The 20365-nt window shown below is 47.5% G+C and overlaps 1 protein-coding gene across 1 annotated transcript in view; it reads right to left on the minus strand.

The window, feature by feature from the left end:
* RAB26 (RAB26, member RAS oncogene family) overlaps positions 1–20365 on the minus strand; it is a 210423-nt gene that overhangs the window by 53352 nt on the left and 136706 nt on the right. Inside the window, exons 3-5 of the mRNA XM_074965011.1 lie at positions 12974–13015; positions 9240–9306; positions 1959–2011 (exon numbers count right to left, since the gene is read on the minus strand). Coding sequence (XP_074821112.1) covers positions 1959–2011; positions 9240–9306; positions 12974–13015 — 162 coding nt within the window. The remainder of the gene's footprint in view (positions 1–1958; positions 2012–9239; positions 9307–12973; positions 13016–20365) is intronic.

Raw genomic sequence — 20365 nt, forward strand, 5'->3', positions numbered from 1 at the left:
CTGCAGAAGAAACGGAACCAGTTCTAGTTTCAGCAGTCAGGGGGATAGTGGGGGATGCTTTATGGGCTTTTTAAACAGTTCTCACAGAGGAGGCCAAAAACTAAGTGGACTTGAAAATGCTCTAATCAGAAAGATCCATCATGAACACAAAAGACAGGCTACGGCAGTGTAACGTAGAGCAGTTCATCTACATTACAGCAAGGGGTGAAGTGTGTCTGTGCATCTCCCCCACTCCCCACCCGGTGTGTGAGCATAACACAGGGGACTGAAATACTTGTAGTGACAGATGAATCCACCCAACATCTGAGATTTTCTGTACTGTATCACAAATGCAAAACAGGTCCTCTTTTCACGAGCACAGCGTTTCGCACTCTGCCCCGACGGTTTCTTGTACCCTTTAGTGAAAGGTAACAGAATGTGCATTTGAAAATGCAGGATTTCCACTGCTGATATAAAATAATTCACAGCAACCCACTTCCCAGTGCCAGCTCAGAAAGCTGCTGCCCCATGTTTAGTTCCTTTTGTAATTAAGATACCACTTGTTACATTTTCAAACCACCACCTTCAAGTTTTCTCCCAGCCTTGCCCTCATGCTTGGGAGGAGCTCTCCCTCCACATCTGCAAAGCCACCCCACTGTCCTCCTTCAAATCTCTTCTGCTGTGATGGCAACAAAAAAATTTGACAATTGTCAGGCCAGCGGTGGGCTGAGACCGCCGGCTGTTGGGCTGACCAATATTGCCTCATTGTTTCTGTGTGCTCCCTTGTTGGTCGGTTTGCCTCCATCTGGTATCTTGTGTCTTACACTTAGATTGGAAGTTCTTTGTGCAGGGACTGTCTTTCTGTTGTGTGTTTGTAAAATGGGAGCCTCACCTGGTCCGTGACTAGGGCTCCTAGGTGCTACAGTAATATCAGTAATAATAATTGCAGGAGGGATCGACAATAGGGCAGTAATGAGCAGGATTAGGGGATGTGGATCTTCATACCCAGTACTGTATCACCACGCAATTTACTTGGGTCGATTGCAAGGGCCTGTTCTCAGGAGAAGAGGCATGCAGTGTTCTTAGGGAGATCGCTATATATACACACCCCTTCTCATCAGACTCCTGTATCTGAATGGAAGACATTCTCCCCTGCTGCTCCCATTACCCAGCAGCAAGTGTCAATACTCTCGTGAGTCTTTGGTGTCAACAGAATCAATCTCCTGGTAACCAGACTGTGATTATTTCTTTTTCAAGCTACATAGCGTTACACAGAAATCTCCGTGTTTCGCAAGGTCCTAATTGTTCACAGTAATTTATTCTGTAAGTGCACTTGCCTCTGGAATGCAATCCGAGAACAAGAGTGCAGAGAGCATAACAAGCACTTGCTCAGAACTAAAGCCCGAGTCAGTCGCTCACAGATAGCAGGAAGGCATCAAAAGGCTTGGCAGTACAGAGGAGCATGCAAAACTCGAGCTGATGCTCAAGCGTCTTCTAATTCTTGAAGTCTCTTGGGTCTGCAAAATCAGGCTACAGATCTTGCCAAAACAGGGTCTTGTGAGACCGCCAGAACTTCCTACTTCATGTCTGGCCAGAATTAGCACGATAGCCGCCTGTGCCCGGGTATTCCAGACTTTGCCCTGCCACGCCAGATGGGAGCCCTGAAAGGCTGAGGCGGCAGCCAAAATAACAACTGCTGAAAATAATGAATCAGACTTCAGAAAGGTTTGGACTGAAGAGCTTAGTGTGAGCTGCAGGGAGGTGAGAGTTATCCTGGTTTACGGGACCTGCTTCACCAACCCTGCTCTTAAGGTGAGGCAGAACCGACCGGCCAATAGGATCTTATAAACACTGAAAAACAATTCTAGGATGCCATCAACACCAACCGACCAACCTGCGTACAACAACTCAAGAAACACAAAGTATTTGCCTTAAATTCTCATCACATTCCACATGGGACCTGACCGTGTCCAACTTACTTGGATGTTGTCAAACGATGCTCTATTTGTAACATCGTACAGCAGTAACAAAGCTGTGGAGAGAGGAAAAGACACAGTTAATGCAGGGAATTGCTTGCTGAATGGTCACAGGGGGTTTGTTTGTTTGTTTTGCTTTTTACAGCAAGATGTTTTCAGGTTGATGAAACTGAATGCTGAGAAATGCAAAGTAGTGCACAGTAGAAAACACAAGCCCAACTGTACATGCAAAATAATGGGTCTAAAGTTAGCTGTTATCACTCAACAAAGATCTTGGAGTCATCATGGCTAGCTCTCTGAAAACTTCTGTTCAACAAGCAGATCAGCAAAAGAGCGACCAGAATGTTGGGAACCATTAAGAAAGGGAGAGAGAAGAAGACATAAAATATCATAATGCCACTATACAAATCCATAGTATGCCCACGCATTTAATACTGTGGGCAGTTCTGGTCACTCCAGCTAAATATATATATATATATATATTAGAATTGGAAAAAGTAAAGAGAACAGCAAGAAAAATGATTGGGGAATGGAACAGCTTCCATGTGAGGAGAGATTAATAAGACTGGGACTTTTCAGCTTAGAAAACAAACAACTAAGGGGGGATATGGCAGAGGTCTGTAAAATTATCACCGGCGTGGAGAAAACAAAAGAAGGAAGTGTTATTTACCCCTTCACATAACACAAGAACCGGGGTCACCCAATGAAATAAGGCAGCAGGTTTAAAACAAACACAAGGAAGTACTTCCTCACACCACACACAGTCAATCTGGAAGTCGTTGCCAGGAGATGTTGTAAAGGCCAAAAGTATAACTGGGTTCAAAAAAGAATTAGAGAAGTTCATGGAGGACAGGTCCAACAATGGCTATTAGCCAAGATGGTCAGGGATGCTCTGGGTGTCCCTAAACCTCCAGCTGCCACAAACTGGGACTGGACAACAGGCGATGGGACACTCAATAATTGCCCTGTTCTCTTCATTCCTTCTGAAGCATCTGGCACTGGCCACTGTCAGAAGACAGGACACTGGGCTAGACGGACCATTGATCTGACCCAGTGTGGCCATTTTTACATTCTTAGGTGCATGCAAAGAGGCAAAAGCTTTGTGCTTTTAGTACGTGTTTTACTGAAATCATTAGTATCTCTCACAGTGGGTTAGGAAATCATGAAGGCACCCTCCATAAAACAGCTTTCTTTTTGTAAATTTAGTAGGAACCTTCTCAGCTATGCAAAACTTGCATGGGAATTGCACCAGTCTCCAGAGAGCCTGAGAGACCCAGCAGCAAGTGCCAGGACGAGCAGTATTCTGAACTCTCCCTGCCACAGCACTGCCTGGGGGAGACACTGAAGATGCAGCCAGTCCTTTTAAGGAGACATTAACACCCCAGGTGCAGGATGCAAGCTCCCTTCTCGCTGTTGGGGGAGGCAGCTGGGGACTGGGAAAGCAACTGGCAATTTTAGGTAATTGTCATTGACAATAAAGTAGCACCCGAGGCCCCATTGTGCTGGGCACAGGAATGTGCCTACGATCCAGGAAAGTCAGAGTCCAGAAAGAATTAATGATTTAACTGGGGACTGGTCCTGCTTTGAGCAGGGGGTTGGACTAGATGACCTCCTGAGGTCCCTTCCACCCCTGATAGTCTATGATTCTATGATTCTAAGAAATGACCAAAATCTTGGCAAGGACGATGAACAGAGATGACACATCTGCATAGCGCCTTCACAGACTGGTCTACACCACCTTGGGCCTGATTCTCACATGTACTCCTTCATGACTGCCCGACGGGGGCCAAGGGGCCTTCGTGTGAATGAGAATCAGGCCCTTTCTATAGGTATTATTCAGTTGTAAATGACACAGGGCGAGAACGGGAACTTCCCAGGCTTCTCGTTCAGGAGCCGAGTGTCCTGCGCATTATCACAGTGGTTTACACAAGTGCCTCTCTCGCCTGGTCAGTAACCTCTTCCCATGATGCTCCTCTGTCGCTCAGGGAGACTCTTACAGGAACAGCTCAGGCTGGGGGCAGAAGGGCCATCTCCCTCTTTTGTGTATCACGTGAAAAAACTGGAAGAATGCACAACACAAGGGAAAAAATAGCAGAGGCCAAACTACTACAACCCCCTGGGGGAGACCCCAAATGGACAAGCCTGCTCCAGCGCAATGCACCAGTCAGAGCGCACATGCTATATGTCCGGGGGCTTGGTACCTCAGTGTGCCAAAGACGACAGAGGACTGGATGACCGGGGAGAATGAGAATGCGACAGTGAGCCTTTAATGGCTAAACACTGGTTTGAATCCTGGCCAGGTCGGCGGTGAATGACCAAAACCTACCCCGAGCTAATGGCTGTTCAGTGGCTTATGTTTGCACATTACAATTGGCAACAACTGGTCCCTTGAAGGGGGACTCAGCAAGAAGTGCCATGGACCAACTTTGGAGATGGAGATTGTCCTCTCGGATGGGGCCCCCTCCAGGGTCACGTGGGGGTACAAGGGCAGTGCAGTGTGTGTGTGGGGGGGTCTTACGCTGCTGCTGCATCTGCAGGCAGAGAATTCAGCTGCCAGGGGTCTCAATTCAGCAACCTTCACAAGCCCTAGAGGCCTGCTCCAACTCCCATTTCAGGCAGGAGAGCTTTGGCTGACGCAGCATCGAGGCCTTTCAGGTAACTCCACGCCCCTCCCTGCAGAGCGTGTTCCGAGTGCCTGGCTTAGTCACATATTATGTCTTAAACAAATATGAAATTAAAACGCAACCTCCAGAGTTCCACTTGCTTTTGAATTTTAACATCAGCCTCGCAGATAAAAAAAAAAAAATCAGCGGTCAGCCGGGGGCAGGGGGACCCGCCCTGACACTCCCCCGTCCCTGTTCTCTATTGGGGTGCGCTGCTCCATTCCCTCTCAGAGAGGAACAAGAAAACTCCCCCCAGCCCCCTGAAAAGTGAAACTCAAACCCTGCCTCTCCATCACTCCCCTCCTGCCCCCAATTCCCCCAGCCCTCCCTGACACCCAAACAAGGGGATGTACGAGAAGGTTAGCTCTAGGGCTAGTCGCCAGCCAGTCGGTCCCTTGCTGCCCCTGCCCTACCCCATCTACAGATGCTGCAGATAGGTCGATACACTGGGGCCACAAAGTCTGGATGAAGATCCTAACTTCCGCAAAGTCCAGAACCGCTTGGGTGCAGGGGTTTGGTTGAGATACTGACCACAGGGCTGGTAACCTGCTGGGAAGCATCCCCTAGAACTAACCTACAAAGTGACCAAGTACAACATGACCGATGTACAAAGGACACCGTGTCTTACCAAAGAAATCAATTCTCTGAAAGGACGGTGAGCTGCCTTCCTTTCTCCAGCATTGTTCATGGGTACATCTAATATTGGCTTGAGACTGTTCAGGGAGCCAAAGCTTTACGTCCCAGTTCCTCTAAAAGTCTATGCTTTATTTCTGTGACTGAACACAATAGCTACAGCAGATCGGAATAAATGAATAAAAACCCGTGTAAGTCACTAACTCACGATTCCGAATTTCACACCAAGTAAGAGCAAAGGTTCTCCTAACACACGGGCTATCATCAGAGCAAAGCAATTATAACATTATCCCCTACCCGGCTGCACTTGGAATCATTCACAGTGAAATAGTGACACCCAAAAGCCAAATCCTTACTCAAGACATAGGCTGATGGGGACTTTTGCCAAGAAAAGACCACCCGCATGCCAACAAAGCACTAGAGCCACGGGTACATGATATGCCAAGGCAAGGAGGATGCTCGGGATATTAGCTTGGCATGTTCCTTGCAATGCACCATGATCTTTGCAGGCCTCCTATTTGCTACATGCAATCCTTGGCCTTTCACCAGCATGGGGCCCTCTGCACATGAGTATGCGACCATCTCCCAAGAGTACTCTCATTCTGTCGAACAGGATAAAGGCGCTGACTAAATGTGGACTGTTTAGAAGTCAGACGGGTTGCTCAGTGGGGGAAGGTTAATCTTCATTTCACAGAAGGAAAGCATCTGTAGATATCACTGGGTTGCAAAGGAAGAGTTCCAGTTTGCGGTGATCAATGCACTTAAAGCCAGCTGGCTTTTCCTCCAAAGAAAGCACGCCTGAGATACCACCTAACAGTCAGAAGCACTGAGATAACACTACGCACACAGCCTGCAGGTGCACTGGCTTGGGGATGTGAACTTGTCTGCTCTCTCAAATCCAAGCAGTCAGCCGTGTTCAGAATGTGGGCGGAAGACCTGCAAGGAAAACAGCAGGACCCGTAAGAAACAGCGTTGGTGGCTCAGTACATGAAAGATTTGGGGGTTGTGGTGGAGAATCAGCTGAACAAGGGCCCCCAGTGCAATGTCGTGGCCAAAAGAGCGAACGTGGGAATCTCGAGTAGGAGCAGAGCAGTTATTTTGCTTCTGCATTTGGCACTGGTGCGACTGCTGCTGGAATCCTGTGTCCAGTTCTGGTGCCCACAATTCAAGAAGGAGGTCGATGAATTGGAGAGGATTCAGAGAAGAGTCATGAGAATAATTAGAAAACATGTCTTATAGTGATAGACTCCAGGGGCTCAATTGTTCTAGTTTAACAAAGAGAAGGTTAAGGGGTGATTTGATCACAATCTATAAATACCTACACAGGGAACACATATTTAACAATGGGCTCTGCAGTCTAGCAGGGAAAGGACATGATCTAAAGACTGCAAGCTGAAGATACACAAATTCAGACGGGAAATAAGGCCTAAATTTTTAACAGTGAGAATAATTAACCACTGGAACAATTTACCCAAGGTCATGGTGGAGTCTTGATCACCGACAATTTTGAAACCAAGATTGGAGTTTTCGAACAGATTTGCTGTAGGAATTACTTTGGGGCAGTTCTCTGGCCTGTGCTACCCAAGAGGTCAGATTAGAGGATCATAATGGTCCCTTCTGGCTTTAGAACCTATGAATCTTTGCCTCAAGTTGGTACTGAGCCGTTCCCCAGCAGAGCACTCTTGGGGGCTCGGCCTCTTACCTTCTGCACACAGCTCAGGGCTTAACTATTTGTGGTTAGAGGTGGTCAAAGTTTTCCCATGGAAAAATGAGGTTTCGTTGAAAAAAATCAGCCTTTTTTTTTTTTTTTTTTTGAGAGAGAGAGAGAGATTTCAAAGCGAAACTTTGAAATTAAACATAGTTTGGAATTGAAATTTTTTTAAAAAACAAAGACTTTGGAAGTTTTAGGCTTTTGTTTTCTCCTCTCCGTTTTTTCGTTTTTCACCTTTCAGTGCAATACAATGAGCGCTGGCGATAGCTAGGGCTTTCCTCCTCCCCTCCCTTTTCCCATTTTCCAGTCGGATTTTTCAAAGATTTCTCCATCTTTGGAAATGTTACAGAGTGGAAAAAGAAAAGAAAAGGAAAAAGGGGTGAAGAAAATACTACCCATCACTCCCTGAATTGCATTCACTGGCAACCGAAGAAAACAAGAACTGGGAAGAAAAAGGAAAACGTCAAATTTTCAATTTTTTCAAAATTTCTTAGTGACAAAAGTTGTTTCATTTTGAAATTTTCCTGTGAAACACTGAAACATTTCAAACCAATATTCTGCCTGAGATGGTGTATGTGAAAAATACGATTTTTTTTTAGACATCCTCTGACAAGAGAGCCCAGGGTACTGCCCAAATTCCCACTTGGGTGATTCCATTTTCCTGTCTTAGATCCCTCCGCGAAGACCTGGGATTCTCCTTCATTTCTTCCCTGAAATGTTGAGCAACAGCTGCGTTCTCCCCAGCCGCCCCGAAGATTCCTGCATATACCGTTTGTCAAGCACTCTTGAGCTGTCCCCAAGGAAAGGAGCTGCATAAATGTCTGTTGTCATTATTACAGCTCATTTCACTTGGAGCTACAAGAACCTGCTGTTCAGTAACCATTTCCCAGGCGGGACACACCAGTGTCTCATCTTCCCTTGACAGATCTATGGCGCTCCCGTTCACTTTGACTGGAGCTCCCTGGGCAGAACCGGAAGAGAAGAGGTCGGCCTGGAGATGGCTTAACGGAGGGCTGGGGATGCTCTGGCAGAGGAAACTCTCAAAGGGAGAGCATACCAAATCATTAGAGCTCCTTCCAGCTCTGTCTCTATTGGCCGTTCGTTACTGCAGAGATTTCATCACTACAAAATGGTACGAGATCTGGCTTCTGAGACCCACAGGCAGGATCTAGGGGGGTGGCTTGAAGGAATAATGGCAGCTGAATGCCTGGCTTCCCTCATATATGGGGTTTACTGTTCTGTTCAATGGCTTTCAGCACCCCAACTCTACAAATTGTTCCACCAGCCTGCCCACAGCTGTTAAACACCCACTCAGGTTGGGGCATAGCCCCACTGATAAAGGGTGGGTTCTGAGCGTGAAAGACAAAATCTTGCATGGGGGCTGCACTGGAGTCTTTCCAAGGACCAATCATTCCCTTCACATGAGGAGTAAGCTAAACCTGGCACAAGTGAGAATGAGCCCAGCTCCCTTAAAGGGTCAGTTCCTCCTGACAGCCTTCAACAGAGCCTTGCCAATTTCCACCAGCAGAGGATCTTAAATGTGAAACTAACCAGTCTATGTTCCTTGCCCCAGGAGAAGGGCAGACAGGGCTTGAGCCTGCACCGTGGATTTCCTCGCTGACTCCAACAGAGGCAGGATGAGGCCGAAAATGAATCAATTTAATCTTTTAAAATTCTTTCCATTTAAAAATCACCTGCATTTCTGGTACTAATGCTAGGAATGAAGGGTGTTTTCAGGCGCTAACAGCGTCCACTTTCAATAACAGCTCCGTAAAATAGCGTGGTGTGGGAGGGGTGACATTTGCTCACTCACTGAGGAGCTGGACAATATAGAGGAGATAATTTTAAATCTCCCTGGGAAATTTTTTTTTTAAATGATGGACTCCCTTCCTGCCATGCTGTGCCTAGGATGACCAGATGTCCTGGTTTTATAGGGACAGTCCTGATATTTGGGGTTTTGTCTTATATAGGTGTCGATTACCCCCCCCCTTCCCGTCCCCAGTTTTTCACACTTGCTATCTGGTCACCTTAGCTGTGCCCCAGACACACCAGCAGCAGGCTGGGGCACAGAAACCAGGAGGGGAAAGTGACGCTAACACAGAGCTGTCTAGACTCACTGCCCAGCCCGAGCAAGGAGCACAAACTCAAACAGCAGCAACAGGGACCTGCCAGGAGCATGACGCTCTGTGTGGATCCATGATCCCGGGGGCCCTTAACACTGTCCCTTTAAACTCTATTTGGCCCCCCTAGAAAAAGGGAGCGCAGAGAAGCTCTTACCATGGGCATCTCGGTAATAGGCGTGAGTGACGCTGCGGAACCTCTCCTGCCCTGCGGTGTCCCAGATCTGAAAAGGGCAAAGAAAGGGCACCATCAGACACAATGCAAGCTGCTCAAACCAGCCCAGGCTGCTCTGGGAGCTGGGAGGATACACTGGGCTCCTTTGTTTTCCTTTTAAAGATGTTTCATTTATTTTAAGTTTAAAATGAATGAAGGGAGAGGGGCTAGCTAGAGCTGATCCAAGGACTCCAGAGAAGCAATGGAATGAGGATTTTGGAAGCCTCCTGCTTAGTCACACGTTGAAAGGGACTTGCAGTCCCCAAATCATCCCTGCACCAGTGTGCTATCAAGATGGCAGCTTCTAATTGGACTGCTAATTATTGTTTTAATTCTACTATAAAGTTACCCCTTTTGACTCAAGTGGTTAGCCAAAAATGTTGGGGTCCTGTGGGTTGGTCCAGTTAGAAATTATGACTGCACAGTCTTTGTAAAGAAACAGGATTGCATCAAAGAAGCACCTGATTTAAAGTCCTGTTTCTTTGAACCCAGCAGGAATCAAGCAACAGGAGGTCATGTCTTTGCTCATCGCTCCCAGCCTCTTTCAGACAACACTCTGCCCAAAAGCGCTCTCCCGGCTTTTTTCAGGGCCACACTCCCAGCGTGACTGCTCTTGGCTTTTCTGCCCCTTATCTCCCAGCTTCTCTGGTCTTTCTGATGCTTTCTCAGACACATGCACCTTCACAAAAGAATAGCCAGTGAACCCCCTTTGCCCAAGTGCCTTGCTGTGGGTGGTGACATGGGCCGGCGTACGCGGTGGAGGTTGTTATTGTTTCAGCTACCGGGTAACTTCATTGTGTCTTACCACTCTATTCAATGAAGGGCTGTGGTCACACCCAACCCATAATAGTATGGAAGCCACCTTTTCAGAGATTTGCTCTTTGTGCTTAGTGATCAGAATCTCTTTCCTTTCAGCCCACCTGTGAGCTGGCCCAGCCAAGGGGTTGTATATGCAATTACACCACAAAGCCTTTGCAAATCGAGCCAGTTAGTTCTATTTGTTATTACTTCTTTGCTAGGTGTTGGCCACAGGCAGGTTCTGTTTCACTCATGCTGTCATCACAAGCTACTCGTTCCATGTCTCCATCCCGCCAAGAGAAGCACCATGGAAAATGGTCCACTCAGCGCCTGATGGCTTCATGTTCTGCCAGGCCACGTACCGCAGGTTGAAGTGATTCAGAGCTGGGAGTTCAGCAGTCTGCTCACATGTGAGCAACACCAGCTGTCAGAGTGACGGAGGGAACATTGCGGGTTTCAGCAACGATGGGAGAAAAATTAAGACCCAACCAGAAATTCTTTTGGAAAATAAATATAAAATCCAGTGACAATGCGCACTCCTGAGAAAATTACTTTAACGTTTCATTTCAACAACAATTCATGGTCTGATCTATTCGCACATGATTAATTTGCAACAGGGGGATGTTTGTAGGGCTAAGAATAGAAAAAGTGACAAGCGCAATAAATATTTAAGAGGCGTGTCACCATTCTTCAGCATGTCTGAATACCGAAATGATGGCTTTTGACAAACGGCCTACAATGCCTCCTTAATTGAAAATCCATTTGCTGGATGGATGTGTGGGGACCTACTAATTGAATTTATCAGTTTTTAATGCAGTGTTGTGTTTGCACAGAAACACACAATCCTATTGGGGGAAAAGGAGAGCTAATGTTGTTAGTTAGCTTCCAGCACCGAGGTCACAGAAGACAGCCAGATCTTGTGGCATTACAGCAGCTCAGATTCTTTTGGAACTGAAGATGTTGAGTTGAGATATCATGGGGCCGGGATGGATCAGGGGACTGGGTAACAGTGTCTTTTACATGGAGTCTTTGACTTCAAGGGTCTTGTCTGCACCAGGAATTAGCCTGGATTTCAGCCATCATAATGCACCGCCATTGCAGACAAGGAAAGACATGATTTACACCAGTGGAACCCTGGTGTCTATTCTGTTCTATATAGGTTCTTATACCAAAAGCTCACCACCATAATATCTGAGCATCTTCCAGTAGTGTATTAAGCAACACGTTGTTTGTTCGCTCATCTTCTCCCTGGGGGAGAAGTGGGTACAATGGAGTGTCTTGTTTTGGTAGAGTTTTAAGGTCTGGCTTTTTGTTTTTAAATATACACGTTCAAGTAGGGATGTTTTAGTTGTGGCTTTCCTTGTCTGCATGAGTGCAATTAAATCAGCAGCTGAAATCAAGGCTAATGCCAGGTATATACAAGATCCAAGTAACTGGTTTGAATTGGGGCTGCGTCCAATCAGAATTTATTCTCACCCGGTGGTGGTTCAGTCGTCAATGTGGAAAGAGCTGCTGGGTTTAGACCAGTGTCCCCAGCAGAAGAATAACCAGCAGGGAGGTCAAGCAGTCAATGGACCACGGAGACTAGCCTCCCCTCCCTTCCCCAAGTGACCCCTCACAATGAGGCTTGAGGGGCATTAGCAGGGAAGGCAGGGGAAGCTTGCACTCTGGCCAGCTATGCTGTACTTGTTTAATGGTGCACAAAGGCCTGTCTCCAGAGATGCCTCTCAGCAGCGCTGAAAAAAATTCCCACTAAAGCTATTATAAAGACAAAGAAACAGGTAAATAGTCACAGAGAGGAACTAATGCAAAATCACAACTGCCAAAGATATTCCGCCAACTGCTGCTCCTCAGCGTGTGGCTGATGCTTTGTTTGGTGTTAGATATTGCTGATTTCATTACCCTGCTGCACATGTTCGAAAGTCGCTTGCAGACGGGAGAGAGCACTCTGGTACGTTCCTTACATCTCTTGCAAAACTCCAGATTCCCTGTGGAGACCATACACTGGGGAACCCTGTTAAGAAAGCCCAACAGATATGAAAGCCAACCTTGCTGGGAATTCTTCAGTCTGAGCAGATCTGAATTCAGCTCCATTACATGAGTTCAGAGGTCTGCAATGTCTTGCTCCGCCAGAGTACTTGTGAACGTTTGATGGTCTCCTGGTCTATGCTGTGATGGCGACGGGGGAGGTGGGGGATCCCTTTTTAAACAGCAGAGGCCTAACTAGCCCCAAGTAGAGTGGTAATATCACCTCCTGTGACTTGCATGCTATGCTTCTGTTAATATAACCTAAAAATGCATTTGCTTTTTTTTGCAACAGCATCGCATTGCGGACTCATGTTGAGGCTGTGTTCCACCACAACTCCCAGATCCTTCTCAGCAGTGCTGCTGCCAAGCCAGTTATCCCCCATTCTGTATTTGTGCATTAGGTTTTTCTTCCCTCACTGCAGGACCTTACATTTGTCTTTGTTGAATTTCATTTTGCTGTCTATAGCCCAGTTCTCCAATATATCAAGATCCCTCTGAATTTTAGCTCTATCCTCAAAGTGCTGGCCACACCCCCAACTTAGTGTCATCTGCAAATGTGATCAGTGTGCTCTCTAGTCCTGCATCCAGCTCATTAATAAAGAAGGTAAACAACCTAAACAAGCTATCCTTTAAAACTAAACCCAATCCAAACCAACGTGTTGGTTCTTTCTTTTTCTTTTTTTTTTTTTTTTTTTGGAAGTGCAGAAAGGTTTCATGAAGCCCTCGATCAACCATGGGTATCTACAGGGTGCTAGGTACCATAGCTAGCAGCACTAAGCCCCACAGCAAACAAGCTGACATGGACGAGTTCAGGTTCATGCAGAGCTGACGAATGCGGGTCAGGGGCTTACCTGCAGCTTTACCTTCACTGCATCCACATTTAAGACTTTATTCTGAAAGAGAAAACAGAAGAATGATGAGAACTCTGTACAAAACAGATTTAGACAGAGTTACAACAGCAAAGGGATTTGCCCCATCTTGTTTTGTTGCATTGACATTTTATTAGTTTGTATGGAACTGGCCAACAAATACTTAAGATTTTCCTAGGTAACTGTCACACTTCTGTATTGTATTGATTAAGAACAATAGCCTTTCAGTTATGCAGCCCCTTTCATCCAAAGCACTTTACCAGCTAATGCCTGGAGAGAGATCACTGCAGCCAGTGCTGGGGAAGAACACAGCAATGGTTTAGCAGTGTACATCAACCCCACACAGTAATGTAGAGAGAACTTTAGGTAGGCAGAATGTAATTGTTCAGAGTGGAAATTAGCAAGGCACTGGGGTTACTGACCCTTATGAAGGCAGTCAGCACCTTGATTTTTCAGCCCCTCTGAAAGACTGTTCCTGCCAGCACATTCTGGGAGTTGGGTTCTGGGTTCTCAGCCACCAGCCCATTGCTCTCACACCTCTGCTTCCCCATCTACAAAGGGGAGATCGTACCAAATTTCTTCGCAGGAGGGATTAAGTCATTACACATGCTTTGTGTGCTAGAGAACACACACTAGAGGGCATTCAAAGCACCACCAGCAAATAGGTCTGCATTACACCAGCTTTCAGCCAACACAGGGCTGTCAGATTTGATCCTCAATAAAGGTCCTTGCGGCCACAACAGGAAGGTTTTCTTCCATTCCTGGTAAGCCTGCTAGTTCTGACCTCTGGGATCCTGCCCCAGCACCGCCCCTACAGCACAGTCCATGGTGTTAATGCACAATATTAAACTGAAGGCTATAAACCAAGGTCACGCCCGTCAGAAGCCGCATGTCCTTTGCTGGGGTGTCGCACCGGGGGAAGATGCAGAGATGTGTCCATTTAACTGCCTGAAGTGGGCATGAATGAGACATGTCAGTGAAAACACTCCATAAGTACAGGCCCAGGACACCTTCAGGCGTCTGGTCACAGAAGAGACTGGAGTGACCTTGTCAGACCTGCAGCCGTGATGTCCTGGTGACCATCTGAAGAGCAGTGTCAATCACGAGTCTCCTCCCCAAGTCATGGGCCAGGAATCCAAAAACTTCAGCACCTGCCTTTAAAGAATGGGAGGGGTCGGATGGCTAGTCCCAAATGCTACGCCTGCACGGACATCCTAGCGCTGAACTCCTCCCTGTCCTACAGAACAGGGACGCTCTCTCCGTGCCCAAAGAAGGGGCACGGTGGTGCCTTGGCAATGGATGCATTAGAAACCTGTCAGTAGAACAAGCCCATGTCTTTAATATGGAGGTGAGGGTCCTCAGAGTCTACAGAGCCAAGCATGCCATGTGGCCTGGCTGCTCAAATCAAGACACAGCACTGCACGCCGGGTTTTGGAGTCTCTGCGGGTCACCACCTCGGCAGTTAAGATGACCGTAGGTGCAGAGTGCACTGTGCAGCTATGGGCTGCTTATAATCTATATTGGGGCTCCACAGACAGTGCTAGGCCCTGCTCCCTCTCTCACTGCCTTGGGAGTGTTCTCACCCACACTGTGCATTGCAGGCAGACACGGCCTCCATCTTTCTCTGCCACCGAGCGATATTTGCAAAAAACAACCCTTAAAACGCTGACTCGTCCAGCCCTGCTCAGAATGTGCCTCTGCAGGGCAAGAGCCTGGCAGGAGCTCATCATCACTTCCCCCAGGGAACAGACCCATCTTAGGAGCTATTCCAAAGTCACGTCCGGCTCCCAGCGTAGGGAGGTCTCTCTGTTACGATTAGGAAACCCAACAGACTTGTCAGAAGTGACACAGACAGACTTGGAGTATTCGTACTGCAAAAGGAGAATGAATAAGAAAAATGATTGTTTTCAACCTGGGTGCCTGACCCAAATCCAGGCACTTTCCTTCAGCAGCAGGTATATGGACGCACCGGAGAGGAAACCAACCCCAGCTCGGTCCCAGTCTTGGGCACCTACAGACAAACCGAACCAATCTATTGGCAGCCACTAACGCAGACGGGCAGGTTGTTGAGACAGATTAATTCTGACCATCCCCTTTGAAGAGGCTTTGCAGCAGGACACAAGCGCTTCTCTCAAGGGATGTCCCCAAGGAGCAGGCACGTTGCACCACCCGCAGGAAAACCATAACTTTCTCAGCAAACCAAGTTCGACTCCAGCTGCAGCTTCCCTGACCTCAAGTTAGCAAAATGCAGCTGAAATCCAGTGGGAGCCGGGGGCTCTGCAACTCTGGAGAGGCTCCCCAGGAATGCTGGGATGGCAGTTGTCTGAAGCGTGACCGCATGCAGCAGCTCGGCCTTAACCGTGCCGCTGTCGCACCCCAAATAAAATGTTGCTTTGATGGGCTCAGAGGCTCCATTTCCAACCTGCCCATTTGGTCCCACTCTCTAGGGCTATGGAAATTAACTGGTGATTTCCTCCCTGACAGCCCTTCTCAAAGCTGCCACAACCCCCCTGTGACCAGAGATACCAGTGAAGCCAGGCTTTGCACATCGTGAGGGGCAGTATCTGGCAGGCAGAGGACACTGAAACGGGTGCAAATCAGGAGCGATGTCAATGGAGTAGAGCGATGTAAAGGAGGTCAGAGCCAGCCCGCTGGCTTGAGGGGATGGAGGGTTGGCCTGACCTCGCTCTTGGAAAATTCTCAGCGAGGTATGGATGGACTGTCAGCTCTCCACCCTCCCCTCGACTGTGGGTTGGGGGGAAGTTGGTAAATCCTCCGGCCCTTCAGATGGCTTTTTACCACAAGCACTGCAGAGAGAGAGACTATTTTCAAGTGATTCCCCATCCTTATTTGCATAAGGAGTCTGCAGGGGCTTATAAATGGGAGCCCAGGTTTCACTGTTGAAGGCTGTGACACAAAATCTATTACAGACCTGTCTACCTAGAGCTATCTACTCTTTATTTGCACTGAGCTAGTGTCTACAGGCCCCAGCCCCGTTGGGCTAGGCACTGCACAAACATTTTACAAACAAGACTCGTGTTCCTACAATTCTCTTTTACTCGTGCTGCCCCTGTGTATACGTATCTCCAGCTCCTCTCAAAATGACCCCCACCTGGTGGGGCAATGCTAGAGAAAGTCTGCACATAAGTTTAGTTACTCCCTTCAAGGGGCAGGGCCCATCCCAGAGTTTTAAAAATCCCACCTTCAAACCGAAGCCCTCCAGAGACCACACTAGTATGTGCGTTTCTGGGTGTCACTGCACCAGGGACTGGCAGACAGGCCGAACCCAGAGGATCATTTGTGTCTAATGCCCACAAGGGGGATTCTGACAGGTCCTCATCTGATTCTTTCTTAAAATAGATGGATATACCGGGAGGCATGGAGGTCTGAATATGAATGAGAAAGCATTCCTTTGTATCCATCTCCTACACCTAGCAGAGCTCTTAAAAACCTAGCAATTGCCATTTCAGAACAGCCAGACGGTCCAGCTAGTCTGCAATCTCCCCGAGTTTTATCAGACTGACACCTGCTAGCTCAAAATCCCAGACCCTGTTGCACTCGCCTGGTATTTCACTTTCCATTGTGCCAGAACAGACCAATGGTCCAGCTAGCCCAGGAACCTGCATCCAACAGCAGTCAATGACAAACGCTTTGGAGAACAATATAAAACATCTAAAATGCACGGAACTGTGCACCGTACGGGGGAAGGAATTTCTCCCTGATTCCAGCTGCTGATCAACTTATGCCCTGAAGCAGGAGGATGGGGAGTCCTGGTAACAGCTCTCCTAGCTGCAGGTGTTATTTTTTATTCATAAGTGCTCAGGCGCTTGTTTAAAAAACTTCCTATGTTATATAAAAATCACCCGTGGAAACAATTTATATTGTGGTACAACTAGAAAATCGTTCTCAGTGTCAATGTCTACGGCAAGGTAGACCTATCTGGCAATTTAAAATCCAGTGTCACTGGTGCTAATTTACACGATTGCAGGTAGCTCTGACTGGAGGACCTCTGGCAATAAATTAATGAGCTACAATATGCTGTGTTAATGGCTTTAAACAGATACAGCCAATTACTTACAAATATCCAGTTAGAAACCACCCTTAGAAACATAAAAATCACTTCTTTTCCTGCCAATTTTGCTTCTTTTTCAAACAGAGATGCGCTCTCTCTCTCTCTCTCACACTCACACACTCACTCTCCTTTTTGTTCATTTTGTCTGTGTTTTAGATGATTGGACAATAAAAATCAATAAGAAAATGAGCTGAAGCAGTCAGACTTTCTGCACTGTCCCTCCATACTGCCCTTGTCCTGGATAGAACTTTAAGGAGACGAAGGATGGGCCAGAGATTATGCTGCTAGCTTGGGACTCAAAAGACCTGGGTGACTTGGGACAAGACAGGAACTCTACCCTGTCCCCCACAGAGGATGGAGAGAACAGCACAGCCTCCCAGGGGTGCGGGGAGGACTAACACACTGATGATTGTGAGGTGCGCAGATGCTCCGGTACCCACAGTGGATAAACATGCCAAGCTGAGGGTGGATCAGAATTGCTTCTGGCTGTGTTATATCTGCACTGATAAGCAGCAGTTCCGCTCTCCTCCTGACTTGCAGGTTAGCGACTCCTTCCCAATCCTCCCCTTAAACAAACGTTATTGCTGTGCGCTACAGCAGATGGGCTGCATTACCGCTATCCATTTTTTTGATGCATCCTAGTAATTAACGAGCCTCTAATGCTCCTATTTCCTTTTTATGGCAGTCCCTGCTGCTTCCACCCTGAGCCCTGCTGATCAACCAAATCAACAAACCCATAACAACTTTATCTCCACATCTAAACTGCCTGGTGGGAAGACACAGCAACGTGGGCTGCTCACGCGAGCCCAGCAGTGCCGTTCTGCTGCTCTCCTGGCTGCTACGCAGCTGCAAGACAAACTCTAGAGTGCCTGCTACGGTCAGATCACCTCTTCTGCACAGGGAGATGGTGCGGGCGAAAGCTCCCCATTAGAGGCCTGACAGTTACAAAGAGGGAGTATATCTAGTGGTTTGAGCAGGGGACTGGGAGCTAGGACACCTGCTTCTAGTTCCATCTCTGCCTCTGTCTCACTGCGGAAAGTCACCACCTCCCCAGGACTCAGTCTGTAAAGTGCTTTGAGATCCCCAGGGCGAGGGGGCGACAGAAGGTGAGAGGTGAAGATGACTGGAGGTGACTGGCTGAGTCCCAAGTACCGTCTCTCATGTATGACTGGAACGAGCCTCTTTCAGAAGCAAAACGGATGCTCTCCCTTCTGGCTGAGGAAGGGCTGACTGTGGGGACGGGCCAGGGAACACCCCAAGCCCTGTTCTACATCCCTCCCTTGCTTGGCTGGCGTTCCCCTTGGCCCTGCTCCCTTCCCACACTGCCCCCACTGCCTCCGTGTTGGGAGGGAAGCACCAGCCCCTGCCCTCCTGCCCCAGCTGTTTAGAGGGGTCAATTAGACACTTTCAGTGCCAAGCACGTCACAGATGCTGCAGGGCTCTCAGCTACTTGAGAGTGGGGAGACAAGCAGAGAAGATAGGAGCATCTCGGAGGTGCAGGGGTGGGGGGAGGGGGGGACCTGCACAGAGACCAGTGTCTAGACTTCAGAGCCCCTCTGAGCAGCCCGTCCAAGATGGAAACAACCTCAGGGCAGATCCTAGTTCAAGATGGATGAGATTATCAAGGAAAATCAACAGACTAACCAGTGAGAAGCAGAGCTGGTGGAAAAAGTGATTCTGATAAACACAGCATGGCTGGTTTGCTCCACTGTTATTACTCAGTGTTTTGGGGAGCGTTCAGCCAGACCATGGTCCAAAGAAGGATTCATCTCAGATGGGCGCTCGTTAGTCACTATTGATCCTTCATTATTCTCCTGATTAAAGAGAACGAGTCAGAACCAAGGAGCAGAATGTCCTATGTACAAATTACCTATGTCACAGAGATAATCAACCACACACTATGAAAAATATTACTACCTAACAGAGAATCTCCTTCCGTATCCAGAGACTGAATCCAGAAAAACCTGTTCAGAATATCTTTGTCACCACAGTATGCCTCTGCACTGATCTGGCACCTTAAAATCCCATTGGACCTGCAGAAAAGAGGGGGTGGGGGAAGATATCTTCTTGTTGAAAAATTGGATAGAATCGACAAACAGCTACAAGAACAATTCAAACCCCAGACGACTGCAAAGCTCAATCTATGTAGTTTATCCACGAGACAGTTAAGAGGTGACTGGATCACAGGCCATAAGTACCTACATGGGGAGAAGATTTAGCAGAAAGTTCTTTAATGTAGCAGACACAGGCTGAGCGAGATCAAAGGGCTGGAAACCGAAGCGAGACAAATTCAGACTAGAAATAAAGCACAATTTTTTGACAGTGAAGGTAATTAACTACTGGAATGACTTTCCAAGGGCTGGCGTAGACTTTCTGTTCATTGAAATCTCTAAATCATGAATGGGATTTTTTTTTGTAAAGGTCCATCTAACTCAACCAGAAGGTATGGGATTGATGGGTGAAATTCTACGCCTGGGGCATGCAGGAGGGCAGACTAAATTATCATAATGGTCCCTTTATGGCCTTGACTGCTATGAACAAATGAATCTATAATGAAAACCCGACAGTTAAAGACACATCGGAGCGAAAGGTTAGAACAGACTGAGATGTGTCGACAGATTTTATTTAAATTTATAATAAAAACATGCAAAAACCCCACATCTCTATTACTCTGGGCACCTTTGACTGCTAGCAGAGCACCTAAAAGCCACCCCATTGCACTAGGCACTGAAAAACAAACACACAGCAAGAGACAGCCCCTGCCCCAAAGAGCTTACATGCCAAAAAGACAAGACAGAAAGAGGATCAGGAGGGGAAACTGAGGCACAAAGGGGACACGACTTGCCCACAGTCACACAGCAGGTCAGTGGCAGAGACAGAAATTGAAACCAGGACTACCGAGTCCCAGCCCAGTGCACTATCCAGTGGACCAAAGCCAGCAGCTTATCTACCACCAGTCTCCAAAAGGACAAAGCTCCCTTCCTCCCCCCAAAAAGGAGTCACCCTTTGTCCTTCATAGAGGTTACATACAACAATTTACATAGCGTGCCCCCAAGGTCAACAAACCAGGGCAAGCTCAGTCCAAGAGGAGCAAGAGGATCCAAAGTGGAGGGCGCTGGTGGATAGCATCCTGTTAGTACTCCCTTTTAAAACTGATTCATAAGGCCAGAAGGGACGTCCGTGACCATCTCTGCCATTATGGAAAGTATTGCGAATTATTTGCAAACAGAAAAACAGGGTGAACCTCAGCTCCAGTGTGACGTGGGTTTGATTTTTAAAAAATTCTTTCCTTGTTAATAATA

This window comes from Natator depressus, chromosome 10 (assembly GCF_965152275.1).
Source record: "Natator depressus isolate rNatDep1 chromosome 10, rNatDep2.hap1, whole genome shotgun sequence".
Classification (NCBI taxonomy): Eukaryota; Metazoa; Chordata; order Testudines; family Cheloniidae; genus Natator; species Natator depressus.